The 16,451-nt window shown below is 38.5% G+C and overlaps 1 protein-coding gene across 3 annotated transcripts in view; it reads left to right on the plus strand.

The window, feature by feature from the left end:
* TRAPPC10 (trafficking protein particle complex subunit 10) overlaps nucleotides 1–13,515 on the plus strand; it is a 59,211-nt gene extending 45,696 nt beyond the window's left edge. For all 3 annotated transcript variants that reach the window (XM_058185517.1, XM_058185518.1, XM_058185519.1), the window contains 4 exons: nucleotides 7,324–7,494; nucleotides 8,107–8,284; nucleotides 9,307–9,501; nucleotides 10,761–13,515. In XM_058185517.1, the coding sequence (XP_058041500.1) occupies nucleotides 7,324–7,494; nucleotides 8,107–8,284; nucleotides 9,307–9,501; nucleotides 10,761–10,999 (783 nt within the window). In that variant the 3' untranslated portion in view covers nucleotides 11,000–13,515. The remainder of the gene's footprint in view (nucleotides 1–7,323; nucleotides 7,495–8,106; nucleotides 8,285–9,306; nucleotides 9,502–10,760) is intronic.
* The last annotated feature ends 2,936 nt before the right edge of the window (nucleotides 13,516–16,451 follow it).

Raw genomic sequence — 16,451 nt, forward strand, 5'->3', positions numbered from 1 at the left:
CCTCCGACTATAAATAGGAAAGAATTCACCTTGACTTCATTTGGAATGAAAACAAGTACTTTTACTTTTACAGTCTTGATAGCAGCCAAGCAAAGCTGGAACTGAGACAAAATATGGCTAACATATCATATCCCCCCAATTGTCCCTCCTCCTCCAGGAGGTCAGGCTGGTCTGGTCCAATGCCAACTCCTTCACGGCCCCTCGTGGTAATCTTCTTCCACAGGTCTCTGGATGTCAGTCAACTTAGGAATGAAGTGTCGGTTAGAAAAGCGCGCGCTGATAACACTCAGTAGTTAATCATCCCTCCCCCCTGTTATGTCAGCCGACACTCATAATAGGCTCCTTTCCCTCACCCTGGACGGAGGCATGATACATCTCATTTCCTTAACAGTTTATAATACAGAAATAAACATTTTACATTCTATCTACTGATATAATCATTCAAAACTATATGAAGATTGGAGTGGAGGCTGACATTCGGCCCTCCTGCAACAAGGACGTCAGTCCTAGAAAGAAAAAAAAAGTTAGGGTTTGTCAGGATATTTTTTATAGAATTGTGCTATTTTTTCCGATGCACGAACATCTTCTTTGTTCACCCATTCAGCTTGGGATAACGGGAAATGTTTCCAGGAAATAAGATATTGAATTTTATTTCTATGTTTTCTTGAATCTAAAATTTCTTTTATTTCAAAGTGTTGTTCTCCCTCTATGAGAATTGGTATAGGAGGGGGTGTACGGTTAGGACGGAAAGTAGACGTGTGTTCAGGTTTCAGCAAACTGACATGGAAAACGGGGTGGATTCTTCTAAGTGTTTTTGGTAAATCTAGTTGTACCGTCACGGGTTGATGATTTTTACTATGGGGAAAGGTCCCACATATTTGGGTCCAAGTTTCTTAGATTTCTGAGTGGTTTGAAGATATTTGGTGGAAAGATAAACCTTATCGCCCACTTGATATTTATTCTCAGGGGACCTTTTTTTATCTGCTTGTTTTTTATGCGCACGGTGAGCGTCGTCGATCGCTTTGCGAGTCATTTTCCATGTGCTTTGTATTTGATCTATCCATTCTGACAAAGAGGAAACAGTAGTTTCTTCCTTTGGGAGTTCCGAGATAGGAACAAAATCTTGACCTGAAGCTATTTTAAAGGGAGTAAATCCTGTGCTACTATGAATTGAGTTGTTGTAGGCAACTTCAGCAAAAGGTAAGAGATCAGACCAATTGTCTTGCTGGTAGTTAACATAACATCGCAGATATTGTTCTAGTACAGAGTTCGAACGTTCACAGCTTCCATTAGTTTGAGGATGATGGGAGGAGCTTAATCCTTGGGCGGAGCCAATGAGTCGTAAAAATCCTTTCCAAAATTGAGAAGTGAATTGAACTCCTCGATCTGAAATGATGTGATCAGGAACTCCGTGAAGTCTATAAATGTGTTGTACAAACAACTTTGCTAGAGTCTTTGAGGAGGGTATTTTTGAACATGGAATAAAATGGACTTGTTTGGAGAAAAGGTCAGTCACAACCCATATAACAGTATTGCCTGAACTTTCAGGTAATTCCACTATGAAATCCATGGATATTTCTTTCCATGGGGTTCCTGGCCTGGCTACAGTTTGAAGTAGTCCAGGAGGTTTTCCTGGAGGCCTTTTGGATGATGCACAAATAGGGCAACTTGCTACATATGCTTGAATGTCTTTTTTAAGACTTGGCCACCAAAACTGTCTTTTAAGAAGATGCAAAGTTTTCACAAATCCAAAATGCCCTGCCATTTTGGCATCATGGCATCGTTGTAGGATGGTTTCTCTGAGTGATAGAGGAACATATAGTTTTGTTCCAATCCAAGCTAGTCCATCACGGAGTGTGGATTCATGGAATGGGTTAAGTACCAGTCATCGGTGTTTAAAGCTTCTTTAAACGACTTGGTTAGTTCATCTGGAAGTGAGGGGTCAGCTTTGGGTGGCTTCTAGTTATTGCTGGGGCCGCCAACTGTTGTAATGGAAGTATTGGTTGAACCACCTCGGAGCGAGTGCAATTGTATTGGGGTAAACGTGAGAGAGCATCTGCTAAAGTTTTCCCCCAGGAATATAATGTAAAGTAAAATTAAAGCGGTTAAAATATTGAGCCCAGCGGGCTTGTTTAGGTGAAAGTTTTCTAGGAGTCTTTAGAGCTTCTAGATTTTTGTGATCAGTCCAAACTTCAAAAGGATGATTTGAACCTTCTAAGAATTGTCTCCATGTGCGTAGAGCCCAATGAACTGCAAATGCTTCCTTTTCCCAAATAGCCCATCGTCTTTCAGTTTCAGTCAATTTTCGAGAAGTGAAAGCACAGGGTTGTAAATTACCATCAGCATTGTTTTGGAGCAGGACGGCTCCGACTGCTACATCACTTGCATCAGCTTGTATTACAAAAGGAACATCCATGTCAGGGTGCTTTAAAATAGGTTCAGCGGCAAAAAGTCGTTTCAATTTTTCAAATGCTGCCTGACATTCCATTGTCCATTCGAGGGGTAATGATGGTTTGGGTTTCGTGTCTCCTTTAGTTTTTAAGAGGTTAGTTATTGGTAAAGCAATTTGAGCAAAGGAGGGATGAATTGACGATAGAAATTTGAATCCCAAAAACTTTGGAGTTGTTTGCGTGTGCGTGGGGGCCCATTCAAGACAGCTTTCACTTTTCTGGATCCATTTCTAACCCATCAGCGAAATGCGATACCCTAAGTAGTCTATTTTGGTTTGATGGAAATCACATTTGGATAGCTTGCAATATAGTTCTGCAGATAATAACTTTTTGAGTACAGCTCTTACTAGTTTAATATGTTCTTCCATTGTTTCTGTATAGATAAGTATGTCGTCAAGGTAGACAAGAACTCCTTTGAACAAATGCTGATGGAGTATTTCATTTATTAGTTGCATAAAACTACGGGCGCCCCTGCAGTCCAAATGGCAGTACTCGAAACTGGAAACATCCTAGTGGACAGTTGAAAGCGGTTTTCCATTCATCCCCTCTTTATACGAACTCTGTAGTAGGCTTCTCGAGGTCCAGTTTGGTGAAGAATTTTCCTTCGCTAAATGTGCTAACATATCTTTCATGAGTGGCATGGGATATATGTTTTGGCGCACACTGCGTTTAGGTTCCTATAGTCAACTATAAGACGAAAGGAGCCATCTTTCTTTTCCCGGAACATCACTGGCGCCGCCACGAGGCCTAGCCGGTTGGATAAAGCCCGCTCTAGGTTTTGTCTATGAATTTACGTAGTTCTCCCAATTCCTTTTGGGTCATGGGATAAGCTTTTGGCTTTGGAAGCTTTACCCCGGAAGGATGTCTATGGCACAGTCAATAGGCCTATGGGGAGGAAATCGTCTGATGCTTTCTCACTAAAGACTTCTCGCAAGTCCCAGTATTCCTTGGGTATTCTCTCTTCCCGTCTATCCGTTCAATCATTGCCCCTAACTTATCCTGGTGCAAGGTCACGGTAGGTCCCTTCTTGGGTTTCCCCTTTTCCCCTTTTAAGGTTTTGGAACGGAAACGTAGGACTCCCGTTCTCCAGTTAATATGGGGGTTCCATTTCCGCAACCATGACAAGCCTAACAACAGGGGTTGGTCCATTCCTGGGGCTACTATGAAGTTCAGGATTTGGTGGTCTCCTATTATCATTTCTATGGGTTCCGTTACGAAATGGGTGGGCCTCCCCTGCCACAGAGCCATCTAACTGTGCAAAGCGCTATGGGCCTACTTAAGGTTCTCAACCTTAGTTCCATTTTTTCTACTAGTTCGGGACTGACCATACATCTAGTGCATCCAGAATCGAGTAGTGCTAGCAGTTCCCCCTTATTACCCGAAGAGGGTACGTGTAGATTAACTGGAATGTCCAAAGGGCCCCGTGCCCAACTCACCAGAAGGTCTTCATCGGACTCTGACGTGGTTTTGCTGTCATCAGTATCGGTCGACACTTCGCCATCCTCCTTGATGGGCGTGCCCTTCTTGGCAACGGCCTCCCCCACTTTTGCTGGTTTACGCGCCTTAGCCGCTGGCTTCACTGGTTCCATTTCACCACCAGAGGTCGCGCTTGGCATCAACTTAACCCTACAGTCGGCTGCTCGGTGGCCTTCTTTTCCACATCTGTAGCACGCAGACGAACGTGGTCTTCCTCCCTCCAATCTAGGGGCGTCCCTATAAGTTCCTTCTGGAAAACGGCCAAGGGATGGCCCTCCAATGCGCTGTCTTCTGCCGCGGTCCTTCACTAACTCGATTTCCATCTCTGCTGCCAGGGTGTACCAGCCATACAGCGTAGTTGGAGAGGCTCGTGCTCGACACAGTTCATAGAGATCTCCATTCAGACCATCTTTGAAAATGTCTACAAGGGTCACCTCCGACCACCCTCTCATCAAGGGAACTAAATCACTGAACTCCTGGTTATAATCAGCCACCGGCCTCCTCCCTTGCCTGATGGTTTTCATCCGACCTTTGGCCTTTTGCTCTGCCAGGGGGTCCTCAAACCTCCTCCTCAGTGCAGTCATAAAATGCTCGTAGTTTTGCAGTAAGGGGGAGTGGTTTGTATGTAACGACACATACCACGCAGCTGCTCTTCCGGTCAAATTATGAGTCACAGCTCTCACTTGTGCTGCCTGTGACCAATAATCTTCCCCAGTCTATCATGTGGTCATTCACTTTGCCAGGAACAGTCCCAACTCCTTCGCATTTCCATCAAATTTCTCTGATATGGGGGAATTTTGGCTTTTCCTTCCCCTGCGCGGCCTTGCTTGGTCAGCAGGTGGCGCCTGCCCTCATCCAATTCAGCCTCCTCTGGGAGAGTTTCCAGCCCTGGCTCTTCAGAAATCTCACCACCCTGGAAGTCACCCTTAGCTGGCCCCTTTGTATTCTCTTCCTCCTCTTCTCCCTCCCACCTGGAGGACCGAATAGGGGATTCATACCTTTGGCGAGCTGCTTGCCTCACTTTCACTTCACGGAACAGACGTAAGGCTTCCTCCAACTGGAGCTTGTCCCTTATCTCTTGTTCTGTTTCCGAAAGTTTTTCTTTTCCTTTTTCCTTTTTCCTTTTAGTTACTCCAGAGGGAAGCTTTTCGGTGCTTGGTTTCCACCCTTCCTCTTCCAGTTTTAGTTGCTCTGCCCACCGAGCTCTGCAATCTTCCAGCTCAGGGTCGAAAGTGTCAGCAGAAATTCCTCCGGACGCCTCCCCCAGCTCAGCCGGCAGCAGGCCTTCCATCACATTTGGGTTTTCTCCCCCCTCGGTATTGCGATTGCAATCCTGGTTGGTAGACATGATGTGGTGTTCCAGCTTAATGTCAGGCTACCTCCGACTATAAATAGGAAAGAATTCACCTTGACTTCATTTGGAATGAAAACAAGTACTTTTACTTTTACAGTCTTGATAGCAGCCAAGCAAAGCTGGAACTGAGACAAAATATGGCTAACATATCATATCCCCCCAATTGTCCCTCCTCCTCCAGGAGGTCAGGCTGGTCTGGTCCAATGCCAACTCCTTCACGGCCCCTCGTGGTAATCTTCTTCCACAGGTCTCTGGATGTCAGTCAACTTAGGAATGAAGTGTCGGTTAGAAAAGCGCGCGCTGATAACACTCAGTAGTTAATCATCCCTCCCCCCTGTTATGTCAGCCGACACTCATAATAGGCTCCTTTCCCTCACCCTGGACGGAGGCATGATACATCTCATTTCCTTAACAGTTTATAATACAGAAATAAACATTTTACATTCTATCTACTGATATAATCATTCAAAACTATATGAAGATTGGAGTGGAGGCTGACAGTTATCATTTTATTGTAATTTCTGAAAAGTATTTGGGAAGAACAAATGGAACCGCAAGAGTCCCTTGTCTCATCTAATGCATCTTTATGGAGAGAATATTAGCTTCAGTTTTTTCAATAATCTTACTGTAAATGCTATTGCGATTATTTGAGAGGCAGTTGAAAAGCAGCAATAGAGAGAGGGTTTTGAGAAAGTATTGCGGACAGGTTTTTTTTATTTGACTGTTAATAGTTGAAAATCTGTTTCTGATAATTTGAATTACAGTTTTCTATTAGAATACATTTATTTTCAGTCCATTGAACTTCTTAAACATGTAGGACAAAAAAAATTAAAAGGCTAGTGCTAATTGCACTTTTTCAACAAATAAAGAACAAAACTGTCTGCCCTAGAGAATGTGAAACATTTGTAAATTTCTAAACATTTGCATTAATTCCTAAATACTAGCAAAGTTTTTACTTAAGAGCTTGCAAAAAAGAATAGATCTGTACATAGAAATAGAAATGGCTAGCCAACTTCAGAAAAAGTACAGAAGCATGATTTCAGATAGTTAATAATAGGAAGAGAATGAAAGTTTAAGAAGGTAGTTTGCTTTTGCTTCATTGGCTGCAGCAAGGTTGTAGCCAATAAAGTGGATAATATAGAATATATCAATAGTTAAGGAGCATGCAAAACATTTGATTATATTTCTGCAGGATATTTATAATAAAAAAGAAGTTACTGTAATAACTGGGAAGAGTTTGAGCCTGTTAGTTCTGAAGAAGTGGATAGGGTACTTAAGCTATATCTATGGCCATCTGTGCACTAGATCAGTGACTAACTTGGTTAAGGCCTTCCATGAAATTTGTAGTTGGATTCAGATGATTGTGTTTGCGTACTTGAGGGAAGGGGTAGTCTCTCTAGCTCTTAGAGAGGCAGTGACCATCTTCTTAAGAAACAATTGCTGGATCCAGTATTGTTGGGCAGTAGGGAAGGTTGTTGAGAAAGTGCTTGGAGGAAGCAGATTATCTGCTTTCAGTTGGATTTCAGACCTGGATATAGTACTGGGATGGTGTTGATTTTATTGATGATTGTTGGCTGAACTAGATAGAGGTAATGCAATCAGTCTAACCCTCCTTGACCTTTCAGTGGCATTCAGTACCATCAGTCATGACATCCTTTTGGACTAGTTAGGCAGGGGACAGGATTAGGAGTGGGAGGCAGCACAGTATTGTAATGTTTCTGCTTCTGCTTCTGGGGTCAGTTTCAATTAGTGCTATTGAGAGGGAGAAGTCTTGTCCTAGACAAGAGGTTTCTCAGTGGTCTAATCTAATCTTTTCCCGCTCTTATTTAACATCTACATGAAACTACCAGGTGAGGTAATCTGCTGTCAGTATACATCTCTTCCCTAACTGACCAACATTAACTCTTTCTAAGTTAAGCCATTGGTTCTGAAAATATATAAATGAACTCATAATTGCTTTATTTATTTAGAAAATATTTCATGTTTTACCCACTGCTATCCAACAGAGTTCTAATATAATATTAATTAAAAATTCTTTCTTAGCACATCTACAGTAAGCAAGCAATATTTTTTGTCTGGGAACTGAAGTGGACAAAAGAGCTTCCCCCATCATTGCAGTGCATATTTTCAATGAACTTTTGTTCTGCATTCTCGGAGGATCACTCTTTTTCTCTGAAGCCGTATACTTATGAATTCCAGCTGGAAAACTTTTTTGTAAGTTGTTAATATCTTCTTGTAAGAGCATTAGGATGCAATAAGTAATGACAAATTACATTAAAATTGATATAGAAGATGCTATTTTTCCACTGCAGTACTTGACATGTATTGGTTTATATTTTATACTTGCCCTAGTTCTGTCTTTGTATGGCAAGTGGCTTTTTAAAACTGCAGGATCAAGTAGGATATATATTTAATTGTGATAGTCCTGTGGGGCTTAGTACAGTATCATTATTGAACTTTCTGCTGATGTTGCAAACTTATACAAGATTGCAATAAAGCATTTTATAGTCATTGTTCAAAGTATCATCCGTCTAGTGCAATCACCATTAAGGTTTTGCATTTGGGATACCAAAGATGAGTTACAAAGCAGTGACTAGCAAAATGTTTTATGTTATTGCAACAGTAGTAATTTTTATAAATGTCAGTTTTAAATATAAGAAATTGACTTGCATGCGATTTTCCCCCCCTGATGCTGTGTTTGTAGAAACCCAGAGGTTAGGGTTTTCTATCCTATCAGAAAAATGGATTATTTCTTTTATCAGTTTGAATAGTATGAAAAAGTTATCTTTTGTGTGTTGACCATAAATATTATTGTACTCCTGCCAGACATTGTATAATGTGAAAGCTGAGATTTCCCCCCCATTGGGGGCAGAATATTGTAAAACAGGCTCGCTCTGTTCATTGGAAGTGTCAATTACCCGTCTTTTAGACCTCCTGGATGTGGATAAAGATGAAGCATTAACAGAAACGGATGGATACTGTACAACCAAACTGATGTATGAAGGTTAGTAAATATTTATTACTCAAGATTTAGTTTGGTTACTTATTAGTTGATAACTTACTGAACCATAATGTTAGCATCAACTGTCAAAACAAGCATTTTTCTTTTGGTATCTCAGGATATTATGTATTTATTAGATTTATACCCTACCTTTTGTACAAGAACTAGAGACAATGTACGCAGTGCTCAGTCCTTCTGTGTATCCCATCAGTAGCAACCTGTGAGTTGGCACTGAACTGAGCTGAGAAAGAGCAAAGTTGCCCCATGAGTTTTTAGAGTTGAGGAAAGATTAGAACCTGGGTCTGACAACTTCAACTTCAGCACCTTGTTACATCAGATTGTTGTTGTCACTGTAAACAGAATAGTGAAGATGTTTAGAGAAGAATCTTATAAATGTAGTCAAGTTGATTCCCTAAAAAGTACTAGTAGAATCATAATCCTAAACTTTTTAACACAATTGTGTTTTTCCAGATACGATATTTACATGATAGAAATATATGTTTTACTACTACCTTAAGAGGCAGGATGCTTGAAAATTCGATCTTGTAAATACCTTATACTTCCAAGATTGTTTCTTTTCTTTTCTTTTATTTATTTTATTTTTATTTTTTATTTTATTTGCATTTATATCCCGCCCTTCTCCAAAGACTCAGGGCAGCTTACACTATGTCAAGCAATAGTCTTCATCCATTTGTATATTATATACAAAGTCAACTTATTGCCCCCAACAATCTGGGTCCTCATTTTACCTACCTTATAAAGGATGGAAGGCTGAGTCAACCTTGGGCCTGGTGGGGCTTGAACCTGCAGTAATTGCAAGCAGCTGCTGTTAATAACAGACTGTCTTAGCAGTCTGAGCCACTCAAGGACCTCTTTATAAGCATGTCAAATCTGTAAATTTAAGCACCAGGTGATATCAGTCTTCAAAAGGTTGCTTTACAGGATGTTATCTCCTGTGTTACATTGTGATACCATACCAGTTGAAGTAATAGTTGATTTTGAAAAACATTTTCTCTTTATTTTAGTTGTGGATGACAATAGTAACTGGGCAGTCTGTGGAAAGAGCTCAGGGGTAATATCTATGCCAGTAGCAGTTCAAGCAACCCATAAAGTGCATATGGAAGTAATGCCCCTCTTTGCTGGATACCTCCCTTTTCCTGATGTTAAACTATTTAAATATCTCCCTCATCACTCTGCTCACTTTATGCAGCTTGATGCTGGTAAGAATCTGTATATTTAAAAGTTATGTGAGAAACTGCTAACATAAAGATTATAGAATGTCCTTTCTCTATAGAATTATGCTTCATAGCATTACACTATCAAAATTCTTCATGGTTAAAGATATGTATTTTCGGTTAATAGATATTTATGTGGATGTTCCCGTTCTCTGAAAAATGCTAAATTTAATTTGAACAAAAATATTAACTGGGCAAAACAATGCATTATAGGGCAACAATTTTTGAATGAAGGTACTTCAAATATAAGCAAAGAATGTGTTCAAAATCTGAGACATCTGTCTCCCATGGAATTGAAATTTAGCAAATTTTATAAATCATTTTATGACACAAAAATTACCATAAAATGGTTTATGATAATGCAAATGGCATTGAGCTGATACATCTCTAAATGTCTCCCTGAATGTTTAAGAACTTTTCCAGCGAAGGCAGAACATTAGAAACTCTTGTCATTGCTGAAGAGTTTCAGCAATCTCTTGTCATTGAGGAATCTGGTAAAGGAATGTCTACAAAACAATGACCCAACAAAAAAGTAACTAAAAATAGTAGGCTTTTGAAACTTCAATAATCATTTCTAAGGTATTATATCTTGTTCTTTATAGAACCTATTGTTCTGATGACATGTAAATGAAGTATAATTACTTCTTTGAATGTTGCCAGTGTTTTCCAATCTTGACATCTTCTAGGAGTAGGGCTTCGGATCCCAGATTTTTCATCTATTGCTGTGCTGGCAGTGGAATTCTGGGATTTGAAGACCATATACCTGGAAATTGCCAAAGTTGGGAATGTTCTGATTATTCCTTCTGTACTGGATGTTCCAGTAAGTGGCCTGAAACTTATAAACATTTACTTTGATTTTTTATTAAGCACACTTATACCCTGCCTTCATGCTAAGGCACTAGGTTTTTTAAAAAAAGACAAAACTGTATTATAACAGATAGCTCTTTTCTTTATAGGAACTCCTTAACTTAGATTTTTCATCTGCCTCAGTTGGGATGCATTCAGATTTTTATCTGTGAGAACATTGAGAAGAGTTGTGTCCTGGCCGGCTTTTTTTTCTTTTTAGTGAAACTGATTAATAAATTAGTCATATTTTCTTCTTATGTTAATATACTACTTTAAATGCATTCAAAAATAATCTCTGATATTTTTAGTTAATAATGAGTGCAAGCAAACTAATTATAATAAAAACTGTACAGATGAATGTGAAATAGAGCTTCACATTTTTATTATTTTTTTTACAGATAGCTGGATTGAAAATGATAATCTCTCTGTGGATAAAAATATGGATGATCAAGCTGACAACAGTAGCATAAAAAGCAGAGGCAGCATACATTCAACAACCAGTGCAGAACACAAAGGTTTGCCCATGCCCCGACTTCAATCGTTTTCCCCTGGACAGGTCTACAATTCTAGTTCTGGCATGCAAATCCTTGTCATCCCCAGCAAAGATGATCACATTTTGGAAGTCAATGTCACATGACGTTTCTCTGTAGATGTGTAGAAATATGCACATGAGACTTGAATATAAATGCACTTTAAGAGATCATAACCTAATAGTTCATCATTGAGATATTTTAACACTAATAGGCCTATGGCAATTTAGTCCTTACTGGCCCTGGAAGCATCAGACAATTGTATCAATTTAAATATACAGTGATACTTGTAACTGCTAGTTTATATTGCTACTTTTTGTGTAAAATGAATTCTGGAATTTTTTTTTCCTCTGACATTCTGCTGATGAAATAAAAAATGCTTACTGCAAATCGTTAATTTGAGCAGCTTCAATAATTAGGTTCCTGCTCAAATAATATTTCAGGTTGACATACAGTGTTAAGTCTTGCAGTGTGGCAAGTAAATACTAAAGTGTGTGCCTTTCTAGTCACATGATTGTCTGATTTCCTGGACCAGGGTACTTTTCCAAATTTCTGTGTAATAGAGTGATTCTTAAACCCATAACTATCTACAAGATTTTAAATAATACATGTTGTGTATATATGTAGAGAGAGATATATATAGATATATATTTATTTCTTGAAGACTTAACTTCTTCTGTGCCTTGGAACATAACTGATTTATCAGTCTGCTGATGCTCTTGAATTTGTACCATATAGAGAACCATTTTGTCAACACATGGGATAATATGTAGAGACACATACACATATATGCATGACACCTTGATGCAAGTAGCAAAGTGGCACAAAAGTGGTTAAGTTAAAATTAAACACACAATCCATTAAGGTTGGAGTGAAGACACAAAACCTGGTCTAAGATTGTCCCCAAAAGTAATACTTAAATGATTAGATGTAAAATATTGGGTCTTAACTAAATTGATTTTGTTGAATATTTCACTTGACATTTTTAACACCAAAGTTTCTTTTCCTGTTACAGTTGTTAATTTATTATGGACTGCAGAGCCATATATATAGTAAAAGAGCAAGTGTGTTTGTATATACACGCAGCCTTCCATACCATACTAAAAACTGAAAAGGCAAGAGCTGCAGGGAGCCTTAATTGTTTTTGCAATCTGGTTATAGGTGAATTTAAGGTCCTAGTTTGAATTTGTGGTGCAACAAACTGCATTTACACCAACTGATTACTTTTTAGTTGTAAATCTATTGTATAAATGATTATTTTAAAATGTCTGAAATAATCTGATGTATTTGTCTGTGTATAATTTGTTCCAGAAATCAAGGACAAAATAAATGTGTTTTTATCGGTGTGAAAATCAAAGCTTGTAAATACATTTAATATGTTGAACTTTTTCCAGTTCTTAGAAACAATGTATTTTTGTACATAAACATTTCTCTAAATTTCACTGTAATTACCTTAGCTGCTGCTCATATCAATTATTAGCTTACACAGTTACTTTATTAGTGAATATATGTAGCCTCTTAGTAATCAGCCTCCATCACATTTGAAAACAATGATAATTCCAGATATAGGAGGCAAAATGAAATAAAAATCCAAATTCATTTATTAAGCTATATAGTATGTGCATGTGTTCCAAAATTGTGTATCTATTCGTGATTACTTTGCCTACCTTCAGAGCGATTGAACCTTATTTTTATAGGAAATGAGACATCACATTTCTGCTAATTTGTCAATAGCTGTTTTGTATGTTCAGTTTTCTTCCTTTTATAGAAACTTCCCTCATGACATTTCCATTGAAGTCAAGTTGATTGTCTCTTTGCCATTTGCTTTATTTAGAAAAAAAAGCAAGCTCTCAAACATCTTTTTGACAATAATTTCTCTTAATCTTGGTTATTTCCTTATAAGAATTAACAAGATTACACAATGAACATATGTATACACATTAGTTTCTTGTTTATATAATTTTTTAAACTAGACTTAAACTGTCTTTTGAACAAATTTGAGTATAAATGTATATTTTGGACATGATGAATAACCTGATTTATTGTGAAAAAATCCAAAGGCAAAGTTTTATTAGCAATTAATGTAGAAGGTTTTCGTTATAGCTTCAGAGCAGCATAAAGTTTTCATGTTCATATTGAAATGACGAACTTCACTAAAATACACCAGAAGTGTATTTTAATCACTACTGAGGTGATAGCATATGTATAGAAGGAAAATATTGCTTTCTAACTTGTAAATAATTGATTCAATTTGCAATATATGCATCTGAGGGAAAAAAAGACAAATGATCTTATTTGTAGATAACTTTCAAGCCTGTAAATATGTGCAAATGGGTTAAAGGAGTAAAATTTTGATGATTTTCACAGATTTGTGATTGGAAAAATTAACTCCTTTTATGGAAATTGTTGGATTTAAATGACATTTGTGGCATATCCTACTTGCAACTCTGTACAATATTACACTATAGGTGTAATGTCAATGTAGAAAAGCAAATAGGAAAAATATCCAGAAAATTATTATCCAGTTTTATTCTTTCCTAAAGCAATGCCATGAAAAGTAGGGAATAAACTGTTAAGAAATGGAAAACAAGCTACTGGATAAAGTGAATAAAAATCTTGAATATTTTAAGCAAGTTGTTCTGATTCTCAACATTTGTGTATATGTTCCTTTGTTTCACATGAGAAACTAAAGCCAACCATGAATTGAGCTTGACTCTTGTTGACTTCATGGACAGAACTATGCAGTTTTCTTGACAAACTGAACTGTTGGTTTGACTTCCCAATCTAGCCTTCAGGCCTGGTAGGAATAGTTGGTCTCCCATCCAATTATATGTCAGGGCTGAGTCATATTATATCATGTCATTTCATTGCACAGTCTTAACATATACAATTAACAAAATAATTTAATCTTAAAAACATAATAGAAACAAAAAAAAGGAAAGAGAAAAAACTAGGAAAATTCGCAACCACAAATAAACTAAAAAAGAAGGGGGAAAGTAGGATGAAACCCACTTTATATATTATATTTAACAATAGTCAGTGGTTTACTGATCAATACAATAATCTGACAGTACAAAATATTATAAAATACCACAAAGTTTCAGCCATTGTGACATAAATTGCTACATTTTACTAGAAAATACCTTTTTCAAAACAGATTATATATATCCAACAACCAGTCTTTGATATCTGGAACATCATATTTCCAACATCTCAATATTAGAACCCCCATACAACCATAGTTCCTGTTAAACAGTCAGATTTTGTACATTTACCCACTGACAAATGATCCGTCTGTAATTTTAATGGTAGGTTTATTTTAACAGTAAGAGACAGAATACCAACAAAGAATCCAGAAAAACATCTTTGAAAAAAGTTAAAAATAGATTTGCATTTTAATGAATGAGATAAGTATTTGACCCCTTCACAAAACATGACTTGGTACTTGGTGGCAAAACCCTTGGTGGCAATCACAGAGGGCAGACCTTTCTTGTAGTTGGCCACCGGGTTTGCACACATCTCGGGAGGGATTTTATCCCACTCCTCTTTGCAGATCGTCTCCAAGTCATTAAGGTTTTGAGGCTGACATTTGGCAGCTCGAACCTTCAGTCCCCCTCCACAGATTTTCTAATGGAATTAAGGTCTGGACACTGGCTAGGCCACTCCAGGACCTTAATGTGCTTCTTGAGCCATCGTTTGTTGCCTTGGCCGTGTGTTGTGGGTCATTATCATGCTGGAATACCCATCCACGAGCCATTTTCAATGCCCTGGCTGAGGGAAGGAGGTTCACACCCAAGATATGATGGTACATGGCTCCATCCATCGTCCCTTTGGTGCAGTGAAGTTGTCCCCTTAGCAGAAAAACACCCTCAAAGCATAAAGTTTCCACCTCCATGTTTGAGGTGGGGATGGTGTTCTTGAAGTCATAGGCAGCATTCCTCCAAACACGGTGAGTTGAGTTGATGCCAAAGAGCCCAATTTTGGTTTCATCTGACCACAACATTTTCACCCAGTTCTCCTCTGAATCATTCAGATGTTCACTGGCAAACTTCAGATGGGCCTGTACATATGCTTTCTTGAGCAGAGGGAACTTGCGAGCACTGCAGGCTTTCAGTCCTTCACATAGCAGTAGGTTACCGATTGTTTTCTTGGTGACCATGGTCTCAGCTGCCTTGAGATCACTGACAAGATCTTCCTATGTTGTTCTGAACTGATTCCTCACTGTTCTCATTATCATTGAGCCTCCATGAGGTGAGATCTTGCATGAAGCCCCAGACCGAAGAAGATTGACAGTTATTTTGTGTTTCTTTCATTTGCGAATAACGGCACCAACTGTTGTCATCTTCTCACTAAGCTGCTTGATGATAGTCTTGTAGCCTATTCCAGCCTTGTATAGGTCTACAATCTTGTCCCTGACATCCCTGGACAGCTCTTTGGTCTTGGCCATTGTGGAGAGTTTGGAATCTGCTTGATTACTTCTGTGGACAGGCATCTTTTATACAGGTAAGATAGTGCACCTAATCTCAGCTCGTTATCTGTATAAAAGACACCTGAGAGCCAGAAATCTTGCTGATTAATAGGGGATCACTTATTTCACTCATTAAAATGCAAATCAATTTATAACTTTTTTGAAATGCATTTTTCTGGATTTTTTGTTGTTGTTATTCTGTCTCTCACTGTTAAAATAATCTACCATTACAATTACAGATGGATCATTTGTTTGTCAGTGGGCAAATGTACAAAATCAGCAGGGGATCAAATACTTTTTCCCCCTCACTGTATAGTTTCAGATGATTGGCTATTAAAAGACTTAGACTTATCATTCTAAATTGATCTGGTGGAGATTTATTTTAGTACCTTTTCTATTAGTTTAATGTGTTATCTTCCAGTTAATTTCTTTTCCAGATGGAGTTTGACAGAAATTACCATGTTGCTATAAGATTAATTACCATATTTTTCGGCGTATAAGATGCACTTTCCCCCCCTACAAGAGGGTAAAAATTTGGGTGTGTCTTATACACCGAATGTAGCCCCGCGCACCTTCCAGCCCCCACTCTTTAGCCTCTGCCTCGCAGCAATTTACCTCCTAGCAGCAAACATCCCATTTCAGCTTCAGCACAACCTGATTAGCACAAGCAGCTGATTGTGGGTTGGATCGGCTTCCCGACCCTCAGCTGTTTCAAGCTGCAGGGATTGCCATTGCTTATTGCTGTGTGGGCCTCCGCTGTTTGCTGCAAGGAGGCAAATTGCTGGGAGGCAGATTTTTTTTTTTTGGTGCTCATTAGGCTGTGCTGAAAATAATACTAAAGCAGGCTGTTTGCTGTTTGCTGCAAGGAGGCAAATTGCTAGGAGGCAGAGGCATACTTTTTTTCTTGTTTTCTCCCCCCAAAAGGTAGGTGTGTCTCATAGTCTGGAGCGTCTTATACTCCGAAAAATACGGTAATTTAAATAATGCACAAATCCTGTCTTATTTCTGATTCTTATTGCTTACTATTTGGATACCCATGCTTTGCTACAAAACTATTAGATAAATCGACACAGCTTGAAAATTAATGAGTA

This window comes from Ahaetulla prasina, chromosome 5, assembly GCF_028640845.1.
Source record: "Ahaetulla prasina isolate Xishuangbanna chromosome 5, ASM2864084v1, whole genome shotgun sequence".
In the NCBI taxonomy this organism is placed as follows: domain Eukaryota; kingdom Metazoa; phylum Chordata; class Lepidosauria; order Squamata; family Colubridae; genus Ahaetulla; species Ahaetulla prasina.